We start from the raw sequence: 11,785 nt of genomic DNA, 5'->3' as shown, positions 1-11,785 counted from the left end.
GAGACCTGCAGAGGGAAGCTGCCGAGCTGGCTCCTGTTTGACCACTCGAGGACCGGAGAACCGGAGAGGAGGATGGAAGGTGCCGGCGACGGCAGACACAAAAGCAGGGGCCAGTAAGAGGGTGAACCAGGTTCTTACCCTCAGCGCCCTCAAGGTTGGTGACGGGAGGCAACTCCGGGTGCATAGGCTGGAACTAGCCAGGCTTGGAGGCCCCACAGCAGAAGCGTGCACGTCGTGGGGCTGGAAACTTTAAGTATCCTGAGCTAATTCTGCTACCACCATCATCTATTGCAACGTGATGGCTTCCACTGATTGTCGCTGGAAGCTTGCGTCCTTTTCAGGACGGATGATGACAGCGAGGCCAACATTTGTAACAAGATGGACACGAAAAGAAGAAGAAGAAACCAGGCTTGGAGAGGGAGGATGGTTCGCTTGACGATCCGGATGGAAGTGATGGCTGGCGGATCTGCAGTAACCAGGGCTGCCAGGGGCTCTCCTGGATCGGCCCTTGCTCCAGAAGACCAAGCACTCAGATTCTTGATTAGAACAGGTGTCAGTGATTGTGGGGAGAAGGCAGGAGAATGGGGTTGAGAGGGAAAGCTAGAGCAGCCATGATTGAATGGCAGAGTAGACTTGATGGGTCGAATGGCCTAATTCTACTCCTATCACTTATGAAAATGGTGTTTGAAACCTACCAACTATTGCATGCAGGACTATTCCTCCACACCTTGTACTAATCGGGGATTGTACTTGGGTTTGGCGATGCTTTACTGAACTGTATACAAAAAAAGAATTTCACTGTACATCTACCTGTACATGTGACAATAAAGAACCATTCAACCATTTTTATTTCAAAATTCCAGCATTTCTACTAGTTTGCTTTAAGATAAATCTGGGTTCATTCCAGAATCATAAAGATACCGCTTGCAAACATGTCCTTCGGCACACTGGGTCCACGCCAACCATCAACCACTCATTTTTACCCTAATCCTAACCTTACCCATTTTAATCTCTGCACGTTCCCACCAGCACCCCAAAGATAGTACACTCATGTTCATGCCAGGAGCAATTTTCAGTGGCCAAATAACCTACATGTCTTAGGGCACTTAGGGGAAACCCATGCAAATACGGAGAACATACAGACTCCACACAGACATCACTGAGATCAAGATTGAACCAGGATTGCTGGAGCTGTGAGGCAGCAGCTCTACTAGCTGTGCCACTTGGTTTAACGAGGAGCTAGGAACTGTTCTGCAACAGAGTTTACTCAAAAGGTTACATACTTTTATGTCCAGCAGGTTGGAACACCAGGAGCTTACAAAATTCTTAAGGGGTAGGACAGGCTAGATGCAGGAAGATTGTTCCCGATGTTGGGAAAGTCCAGAACAAGGGGCCACAGTGTAAGGATAAGGGGGAAATCTTTTAGGACCGAGATGAGGAAAACATTTTTCACACAGAGAGTGGTAAATCTCTGGAATTCTCTCCCGCAGAAGGTAGTTGAGGCCAGTTCATTGACTATATTTAAGAGTTAGATGTGGTCCTTGTGGCTAAAGGGATCAGGGGGTATGGAGAGAAGGCAGGTACAGGATACTGAGTTGGATGATCAGCCATGATCATATTGAATGGCGGTGCAGGCTCGAAGGGCCGAATGGCCTACTCCTGCACCTATTTTCTATGTTCCTATGTTTCTATGTTTCTATGCCTCACTTTCAAACAGTATTATTCAGCTTGTCTTCCAAAAACGTTATTCTGTTGTGACCACATTCTCAGAAACATTATGCAATCTTAAACCCCTTTTTCACGGGGCGACTTGACGCAAGAGTTAACCAAAGTTGAACATCGTGGGAACCTCTTGCGATAACCGTACGGCATTCGTGGACTACCGTGGTGCTAACAGCAGGTACTCGTGTAACTTGGTGACTCGGGAGAAAATTCAAACAAGCTTGAATTTCTCCAAGAGTGACTTGTACACTTGTGGTTGACTATTGCAACATTATATGCACGTAGTGGCCAGTGCGATATCCGTACTGACTCTTACGTGTACCGTGGGAACTCCTGCGAACGATGAACCCGGAAGCTGGACAGAGGGGACAGAAGGTGAGTAAAAATTGTCTTCTGTGGGATTGAATTTAAAAAATAAAGATTTGAATCCGCATATGGACATCAACTTATTCATGAGTTATGTTAATGTGATTCAAGAAAATAACTATAATCTTTAAAAGGGACTTTACTGAAAGGTCCCGCATTTTTATGGTCCGTGAGAAATTTTTCACATGTACTTCTTTGAGAGATACAGTTCGGAGTCCTCGCCGACCAGCGATTGATGCCTTTCCAAAGCAGGGTCCGGAACGCTACCAATCAATGTTCTCCAGATACCCGTGTAAAGGAGTGAACTGCACATGCTGGTTTAAAACGAAGACAGACACAAAAAGCTGGAGTAACTCAGCCAGTCAAGCAGCATCTCTGGAGAAAAATAGGTGATGTTTCGGCACGAGACACATCTTCAGACTCAATTCCGATTTGGATGTCTGAAGAAGGGTTCCGATTCGAATCGCCACCTATACTTTTTCTCCAGAGATGCTGCCTGACACGCTGACTTACTCCAGCTTTTTATGTTTTTCTTCCCAGATCTGACTTACCTGCTGAGTTACACCAACATTTTGTGTCCGTGTTCACTATGAACATTGAATTATTTAATTTTAGGTACCTTTGCCCCCCCCCCCCCCCCCCCCCCCCCCCCCCCCCCCCCCCCCCCCCCCCCCCCCCCCCCCCCCCCCCCCCCCCCCCCCCCCCTCTCTCTCTCTCACCCCACCCCCCCCCCCCCCCCCCCCCCCCCCCCCCCCCCTCCTCCCCCATGCAGTAAATGTCGGTTAACCAGTCCAAGGTTTGCAACGCTGGTTCCCTCTTGGGATCACACTATCCCTAGCCAACAATTGGCATATCAGGGAACCAAATATAGACATAAAGTGCTGGAGTGACTCAGTGGGTCAGGCAGCATCTCTGGAGGAAAGGGTTAGGCAACATTTTGGGTCGGGACCCCTCTTCAAAATACCCTGCTGGGGTCATCTCTTGTTGGCCCTGATTTGACCCGGTCTTTTCTTGCTTCCAGTTCCCCCTACAATCATCCCGAAGAAGGGTCCCGACCAAAAATGGAATCTATTCCTTTTCTCCACAGATGCTGCTTGGCCCGCTGAGTTACTCCAGCATTTTTTGTCTAACTTGCTGATTCAGACAGTTTTTGATTTACTCTGAAACACACGTTGGAAATATTTTACCCCACTGCTATAAAAGCACTAAATGTAGCTGCCAAGGAACGCAGGGGCGAGACATACTAAGGGACTGTGGTACACTGTGAAATCGACAGAAGGATGGAGGGTTGGGTGTTTATGCGTGATATTTTCGTGATATTTATTTTAGTTGTTTATCTTTTAATATTTTACCTTGTATGTATCGTTAGCTTTTAGAAATGTTTGAATGGTGCACTGACTGGCTGACATTTTTAAATTTTGTTGTACATGGTTCATGTTACAATGACAATAAAGAAACTATTCTAACTATTCTACTATTCTATTCTACACATCGTCTTACCGTGGGAACTCTTTAACTCAGCGGGAAGGCAGCAGTTAATTGTTGCTCCCTTCAGTTTCCCAGGGGGTCGGGACGGGACTGGAGTTGGGAGGGAAAGGTGGGGGAGTCGAGGGAGAGAAGGGGGAGACAGATGGGGGTGTCTTCATTTACTGGCGGCGGGTGTCTGTCACTGAAACAGGCAGGTGAGATTTCACATCCACCTTGTGTGTGCCTCTCTCTCTCTCCCTCCCTCCCTCTCACACAGGCTGAGAGACTCTGCCTCTGTGAGTGTACGTCTATTTCTCCCCCTCTCCCACACACAGTAAAGACCGAGTAACTGTGCTCAATCCATCTGTGTCTCCCACATACACAGTAAACCTCTGCTTGGTGTGTGTATATACCAATTCAATCAAGGGAGGATATTTATAGTGTGTGGAAAAAAAAGTGACATCATTTGTGCCACGTGATGATTTAATTACACTTGACAGTTTTCAATGTCATTCAAGATTTAACGGGAAAGCTCGGGAGGCGGACAAGTCACTCGCACAAATAACAGAAATGCCGAGTACCGTGGGAACTCTTTGTCTACCCCCCCGTTATATTGTGTGATATCGTGCTAGACCACGACCACTTCAATCTGGCTACATCTTGCGTCAAGTCGCCCCGTGAAAAAGGCCTATAAGGGGCGAGATGCAAGATTGATTTGTGAAAGAAGGAACTGCAGATGCTGGTTTAAACCGAAGATCGACACAAAAAGCTGGAATAACTCAGCGGGACAGGCAGCATCTCTGGAGAGAAGGAAAGGGTGACATTTCGGGTCGAGACCCTTCTCCAGTCTGAAGATGGGTCTTGACCCGAAACATCACCCATTCCTTCTCTCCAGAGATGCTACCTGTCCTGCTGAGTTACTCCAGCTTTCTCTGTCTATTGCAGGATTGATTCAACAAGTTGTCACTGAGATTTGGAGGCTTAAATTTGGATAGGGAAGGTTTGCAAGGATATATCAGCCAAACCGAGGCATGTGGGACTAGTGTAGATGGGGCACCTTGGTTGGTGGTAGGATTGCCAACTGTCTCATATTAGCCAGGACATCCAGCATATTGGGCTAAAATGGCTGGTCCCATAAAGGACTGCCCTTGCCCCGTATTTCTGCTACTACTCGTGTCGAGGGGACTGTCAGGTCGGAGCGCTGCATCCGAACCCGCCTCATCTGTCCCGACGTAGTGCAGCCCATGGAGTGCAGCAGCAGCGCCTTGCCCTTGGCCCCGTCGTTCGGCAACCTGGCCAGCTGTCCGACCTTTAGACTTTCGCTTACCGTCGACACCTCCAGCCCTCCTTCTCATGGCCGATCATCGGTTCATGAGTTGGATGGGGTGCCGAATATTCTCCGGTGCCCGGGCCAAAACTCCTCAGCTGGCCCACCGGCTCGGTCAACGAATTGCCGTCGGCAAATTTGTCCCTTATTTTGACCCTTTGTCCCTTATTTAGGAGTGAGAAAGTTGTCAACCATAGTTGGCGTGGGCAAGTTGGGCCGAAGGGCTTGCTTCCGTGCCCAATTACTTCATGACTTTGCACAAATATGGTTAGAATTCTCAATTAATGCAGATAACTGTCTTGCTCTTTCGACCTCTGTGCATGCCTGGCACGCTTGCCAGATGTGGGCTTGGCGTGCAAGCAGCTGAGCAAATAGGGACCCATCTAGCAAGCCAGAAGGAGCTCAGAGGGTGGGTGGTCCACCGAAAGGGTCACGTGGGGAGAAGGGGGGACGGTTGATTGACAGCGGAGGCGACCATTCGCAGGCAGGCTGCGACGACGTCACAAAGGGAGGGGTCGGGGAGGGAGCGGGCGGGCCAATGGGAGCGGGCGAGGAGGGCGGGACCATGCCCCCTTTGTTACTGTAGCGAGATGGAGGAGCCGTGGGCGCGGGGGCAGCAGCAGCAGCGGCGCCGCGGCAACAACAACAACAACAACAACAACAACAGCGGCAGCGGCGGCAGCAGCAGCGGCGGCAGGAGATGCCTCTGGTTGTACTGCTTGTGCTGCTGCGCCCTGCTCTTCCTCCTTGTGACTCTGCAGGTCAGGCACTTTCTTGCTGCTCTGTCCCATTTGGAGACAGAGGCCCTATTGCCACCTCCCTACCCCCCTAGTCTGATCAGACCAGATCACGGTGCAGGGATGGATCATCTGCGAGGCAGCAGTAAACACACTCTCTGTAAAAGGTCATGTCCTTCCTTCACATGGTTTTTGCATTCACGTCCAAGTTTTTAATGCAAGCTCCGAGTAAACTTGCACATTCCTGCCAATCGGTCTCTCTGCCCATATGCTGCCAATGAACTTGCATTTACGTGGCGCCTTTCACCACCTTGGAAGATCATAAAGTGCAATTCGGCCAGTAAGTTAGGTTTGAAGCATTACAAATCAAAGCAAGTACTGGAATCACAGCATCTGTGGTTACTACTGGATAGATTAATAAAGGCACTCCCGTTATAAAAGTAAAACAGGAATTCACGAATTGAAAAGTTGACTGGTAAATGCGTGCCCATGTAAGATTTTTACAGGCATATGTGCAAGCATCGTCTTTATGAATAACGCCTGGGATAAACCATAGTTTAGACATTTAAATGATCGCCATACAAAAGTTATTAATTTATAAAAACTATTTTCCTCCATTTAAATGGTTCCCATTCATTTAAAACCCAGTTGCAAACATTTTGATGGCTACGTTGCAATTTACTTTCTTGCCATAATACAGAAGACATTTGAACCGTTACAGCCATGCCAGCTCACAGCAGAGCAAACGCATCAGTTTATTTTGTTCATCGGCTCATTACTCCACCACAAATCCATCAAATACCCTTTTTAATACTCTGCCTCCTCTGAGTTGTAATTTACAGTACTCAGTTAACCCACATTTAGATTGCGAAAGGAAACGAGTGCACCATGGAAACCTTGAATGTCATGAAGAAGCCACTCAATTTCTGTACAACACCCAATGTCAGGATTAAACATGGGTCCTGGAGTTATGAGTCAAGAGGACTAACTTCTGCACCTTCATGGTGGCCTGTAAGGGAAAAGTTTTTGAATCTTTAATAATAAATGGAAAAAAAAACACTTGTCCCCTGGGAGCAAATAATACGAGCAGATGATCTGATCTTAATTTACGTTTTATATAGAGTATAAAAGGGGTTGTTTTTGCCTTGTCTCCTTTTACTGTTGAACAAAAGCCTCTCGTTTTCACATTAGCAAAAACTCACAGATGGTTTGATATATTTCTGTTTAATGAATGAAAAAATGACTGTACATTGTTCCCAAATATGTGGAATAAACATTTCTTCAAGGAAGTGTTTATACAGGGAAAATGTTCTTCCAAGAAACAAAGAACTAGATGCTGGTTTATACAGAAAGACACAAAGTAGTGGGGTAACTCAGCAGGTCAGGCAGCATCTCTGGAGAAAAAGAATTGAAGAAGGGTCACCCATCCTTTATCTTCAGAGATGCTGCTTGACCCGCTGAGGTACTCCCGCAATTTGTGCCAGAATTGCCAAAAATGACAAAAATTGTGGAAATTTCCCAAACTTTGTTTTTTCCCAGCTTTTTCTCTACTTCGGCTCTTTCCCCCTATTCCAATCTGTCCCAACAATTCTACCGCACAAATCATAGAAAATCCATCTTTTCTACATTCTTAAAATTTAAAGTGGCAATATATTTTGTAATGTTGGTATTGTTGGTAAACCACAGAGTTTCTCATGTTGTTATCGCAGCAGACATTCTTGCTACCTCTCCTGCTGTTTATTCTCACCCTTTAAGGGGCTGTCCCACCAGCATGTGATTGCATGCGTCTAGCGCGACCAAACGGAAGCGGAGTTCGCGCTAAGTTCACGGTAGGTACGCGTAAGTACGCGCAAAGTTCGCGCGTGACGTAATTTACGTCAAACTCACCAATCAGCTGAGCAGGAGGCGGGCCGACTGAATTTGGACGTCACATGGCGTCTGGCGGTGACGTCATCGCGCAACGCCACGCGCTAGGCGTACGCCGTCAAGACCCTGCATATGACGTTGAGACACTGCGTACGCCGTCGAGACGCTGCGTACGCCCCCAATGCGCCTGCGGGCCGAAAGGCCATTGGCGTGCGGAATTTTCAGACTGCAAGATTTTTGGAGCCCCATGCGATGTCGGGACCAGCCCCGCACAACCCCATACCCCTCCGCCGATCGAAGTGAGACCGGCCCCGCGAGGCCGTACGCGTCAAGCTACCACGTCTGGTCGCGCCAGACGCATGCAATCACATGCTGGTGGGACAGGCCCTTTACTCTTGTCATTCAATTCACATTGATTGTTATCTCTGTGTTCCCCTGTCAGTTCATGCTGGTATGCTGCTTGTCTGTCCCACTGTGGCGACCTAATCGGCGAGTTTAGTGCCCTCGACTCATAGTCGGAGCATGGTCGACACAAGGTCCTAGGAGGTCTTTGTAACTCTCCTTCATGCTCAAGAGTAGTCCCCACGTACTCGAGGCCTCAGCTAGCTCGCGGTGTGTTTTTCAACATGCTGAAAAATGCCCGCGAGTAAAAAAAGTTTGCCATGGAAAAAAATCGATATTTTTTTACTCGTAGGTTTAGTCGAGGTAGGTCGGAGTAGGTCGTAATGCTATTGTAGGCAATCAAAGGTAATTGAAGGTAGTCGAAGGTAAAGCTCGTTGAGAAAAAAAAGGCAAGTAAACCGACCGGTAATGTTAAATGCCCGCTAAACTTTATTAAACGTTCTCTGGCTCCCCCCCCCCCCCCCTCCACGCTATCTAAAGGACTTACCGTAACTGTGTCAGCTGTTTTTTACCTTCCAGTGCATCGCGGGTGTGAATTTCAGACAGTGCTCTCCCGCTTTCCGTGTGTGTATGCATGTGCGCGTGTGGTCGATCCGGCTGGCGGTTAAGCTGCTCAGTGGGAACACAATGAAGCTTGATGCTTCCCACACAAAATGTCCTGGAGTTACTCAGTGGATGGCAGCAACTCTGGAAAAAAGTCTGAAGAAGGCTTCCGTCCCAAAACGTCACCTATTCATTTTCTCCAGAGATGCTGCCTGGCCTGCTGATGTTACTCCGGCACTTTGTGTCTACAGTGCCCTAAAGTTTGGGCCAAAGATCCATCATTTATTTTTTTGCCTCTTTACTCCACAATTTGAGATTTTTAATAGAAAAAAAATCACATGTGGTTAAAGTGCACATTGTCAGATTTTAATAAAGGCCATTTTTATACATTTTGGTTTCACCATGTTGAAATTACAGCTGTGTTTATACATAGTCCCTCCATTTCAGGGCACCATATGTTTGGGACACGGCAATGACATGTAAATGAAAGTAGCCATGTTTAGTATTTTGTTACATATCCTTTGCATGCAATGACTGCCTGAAGTCTGTGATTCATGGACATCACCATTGCTGGGTGTATTATCTTGTGATGTTCTGCCAGGCCTGTATTGGAGCCATCTTTAGCTTATGCTTGTTTTGGGGGCTAGTCCCCTTCAATTTTCTCTTCAGCATATAAAAGTCGTCAAGCCAATTTTATTTCTATAGCACATTTAAAAACAACTCTCGTTGACCAAAGTGCTTTACATTAATGTAGGTACTAACTTGCTACAAACAGTGATACATAGATCAACAATACATACGTAAATACATACAGCACTCCGTCAGAGGACCTCACGAAAGGCTTGAGAGTAGAAATAAGTTTTAAGTCTATACTTAAAAGAGTTGATGGAGGGGACAGTTCTGATGGGAAGAGGGATGCTGTGTCATAGTCTAGGTGCTGCAACCGCAAAAGCACAGTCGCCCCTGAGCTTATGCCTAGACCGCAGGATGACCAGTAACCCCAAGTCGGCCGATCTGAGGGACCTGGAAGTGGTATGGTGATAAAGCAGATTTTTGATGTAGGTGGGGGCGAGCCCGTTAAGGGCTTTGTAAACAAAACTTTGTAAACAAAAGGCATGCTCAATTGGGTTCAGATCAGGTGATTGACTTGGCCACTCACGAATTGACCATTTTTTTAGCTTTGAAAAACTCCTTTGTTGCTTTTAATAAAATCTGACAATGTGCACTTTAACCACATGTGATTTTTTTTCTATTACAAATCTCAAATTGTGGAGCACAGAGGCAAATAAATAAATAAATGATGGGTCTTTGTCCCAAACAGATGGGGGGGGGGGGGGGGGGGGCAGTGGAGAGATACTGTATCTTTGGTATAAATCTGCAGGTCCTTTCTCCATTTAATCACTTGCCAGGTTTTGTTCCATCCCCATCTTTTTTCTAGCTTTCTCCCCCCGCTCCAATCTGCCCCCTCAATTCTACTTAGAAAATCCATTCTTTCTACATCTTAAAATCTAAATTGGCAATACATTTTGTAATGTCAGCCATAGCTTTCACTTTAAAAAAAATGGTTTTCAGAATGCAGATATAGTATAGTATAGTTTTCTTTATTGTCATTGTAACATGAACCATGTACAACAAAATTTAAAGATGTCAGCCAGTCAGTGCACCATTCAAACATTTCTAAAAGCTAACGATACATGCAAGGTAAAATATTAAAAAAAGATTAACAACTAAAATAAATATCATGAAAATAGCACGCATAAACACCCAACCTTACATCCTTCTGTCGATTTCACAGTGTGCCACAGTCCCTTAGTATGTATCGCCCCTGCGTTCCTTGGCGGATACATTTAGTGCCTTTATAGCAGTGGGGTAAAAACTGTTTTTAAGTCTGTTTGTCCTTGTCCTTGTAGTTCTGTACCGTCTGCCTGACGGCAACAGTTCAAACAGGGAGTGTCCGGGGTGGGAAATGTCCTTTATGATATTCTGGGATTTTTTGATGCAGCGGGAACTGTGTAAGTCCTCCAAGGTAAGGAGAGGGCAGCCGACAATCCTCTGGGTGTTGTCAATGGCCCTCTGGAGCGCTTTTCTCTGAGCCGCTATGCAGCTGGTGTACCACACGCATAACACAGTATGTTAGGATGCTCTCAATGGAGCACCGATAAAAGGACAGCAGCAGCCTCTGAGTGATGTTATTCTTCCTGTGCACCCTCAGGAAGTGCAGTCTCTGCTGGACCTTTTTCAGCAGCGCAGAGGGGTTCACGCTCCACGTCAGGTCCTCCTCAATATGGATTCCCAGGAAGTGGAAATCCACCACCCTCTCCACACAGTCCCCTCTGATAATTAATGGTACCATGTCCGTTTTATTCTTCTTGAAGTCTATTATTATTTCCTTTGTCTTTAAGGTGTTGAGGAGCAGGTTATTTTCTCCACATCATACCACACATATTTGGATGTAACAAATAGTACTAAGGAGCAATGTGATTGGATGGTGGAATTGCCAATAACGATGGATGACTTTAGATGCATGGGTGTGTTTATTTCTAATTTAATTTTAATTTATAAAATAAGTGGGAAGTTGCTGTATTTACCTGGATTTTGTTGAGATCCTTTTAAATGCTTGATCCTCCCAAAGAATGTAAATGATTGTGGCCAATTACGGCCAGTTCCTCTTGTACCCATGACAATTTTGTTGATCCGATATTCTCTTATCATTCCCTGGTTATCTTTCAATCCCACTCTGCTCAATGGAAATGTAATGCGGAATGCGATGGTGTGGAAATGCAACCTTGAGGAGAAAAGAGGGACTGCAGATGCTTGTTTAAATATATATACAAAAACCACAACCACTAAGTGCTGGAATTACTCAGTGGTTCTGGCAGCATCTCCAGAGGACATGGATAAGTGACATTTCGGGTCAGGACCCTCGTTTAGAAACATCACCTATCCATGTTCTCCAGAGATACTGACTGACTGAATTACTTCAGCACTATGTGCAATCTTGAAGAGATGTCTCCTTACCTACCTAAAATGGAGTGGGATCTTGCAATAAAGTGTGAAGATGGAATAGCTGCACTGATATACAAGGTGCAAAATGTTCTGTCTCAGTAACTCCCCCGTATCTGTTGAAAAATCTAAACTTGCACCTAGGTCAACTTTGAACCTTCCAAAGGTACTGTTTTTTGCAACTTAGTTTGCTTTCACTGTTTAGTTTTCTAAATCAACTTCAAGCTCTGCAGAAAAAAGTTTCATGCGAGAGGGGAAGAATTTAAGAGGAATCCGAGGGACAATGTTTTCACACAGGGGATGGTGGGTACATTGAATGAGCTTCCAGAAGAGGCAGTTGAGGTACTATTAC

At 46.1% G+C, this 11,785-nt stretch overlaps 1 protein-coding gene across 1 annotated transcript in view; it reads left to right on the top strand.

The window, feature by feature from the left end:
- Positions 1-5,440: 5,440 nt before the first annotated feature.
- Positions 5,441-11,785, top strand: part of fut10 (fucosyltransferase 10) — a 49,808-nt gene continuing 43,463 nt past the window's right edge. The window contains exon 1 of the mRNA XM_055642209.1: positions 5,441-5,643. Within this exon, the coding sequence (XP_055498184.1) occupies positions 5,473-5,643 (171 nt within the window). The 5' untranslated portion in view covers positions 5,441-5,472. The remainder of the gene's footprint in view (positions 5,644-11,785) is intronic.

Source organism: Leucoraja erinacea, chromosome 1 (assembly GCF_028641065.1).
Source record: "Leucoraja erinacea ecotype New England chromosome 1, Leri_hhj_1, whole genome shotgun sequence".
In the NCBI taxonomy this organism is placed as follows: Eukaryota; Metazoa; Chordata; class Chondrichthyes; order Rajiformes; family Rajidae; genus Leucoraja; species Leucoraja erinaceus.
This window is presented reverse-complemented; position numbering and strand designations above follow the sequence as displayed.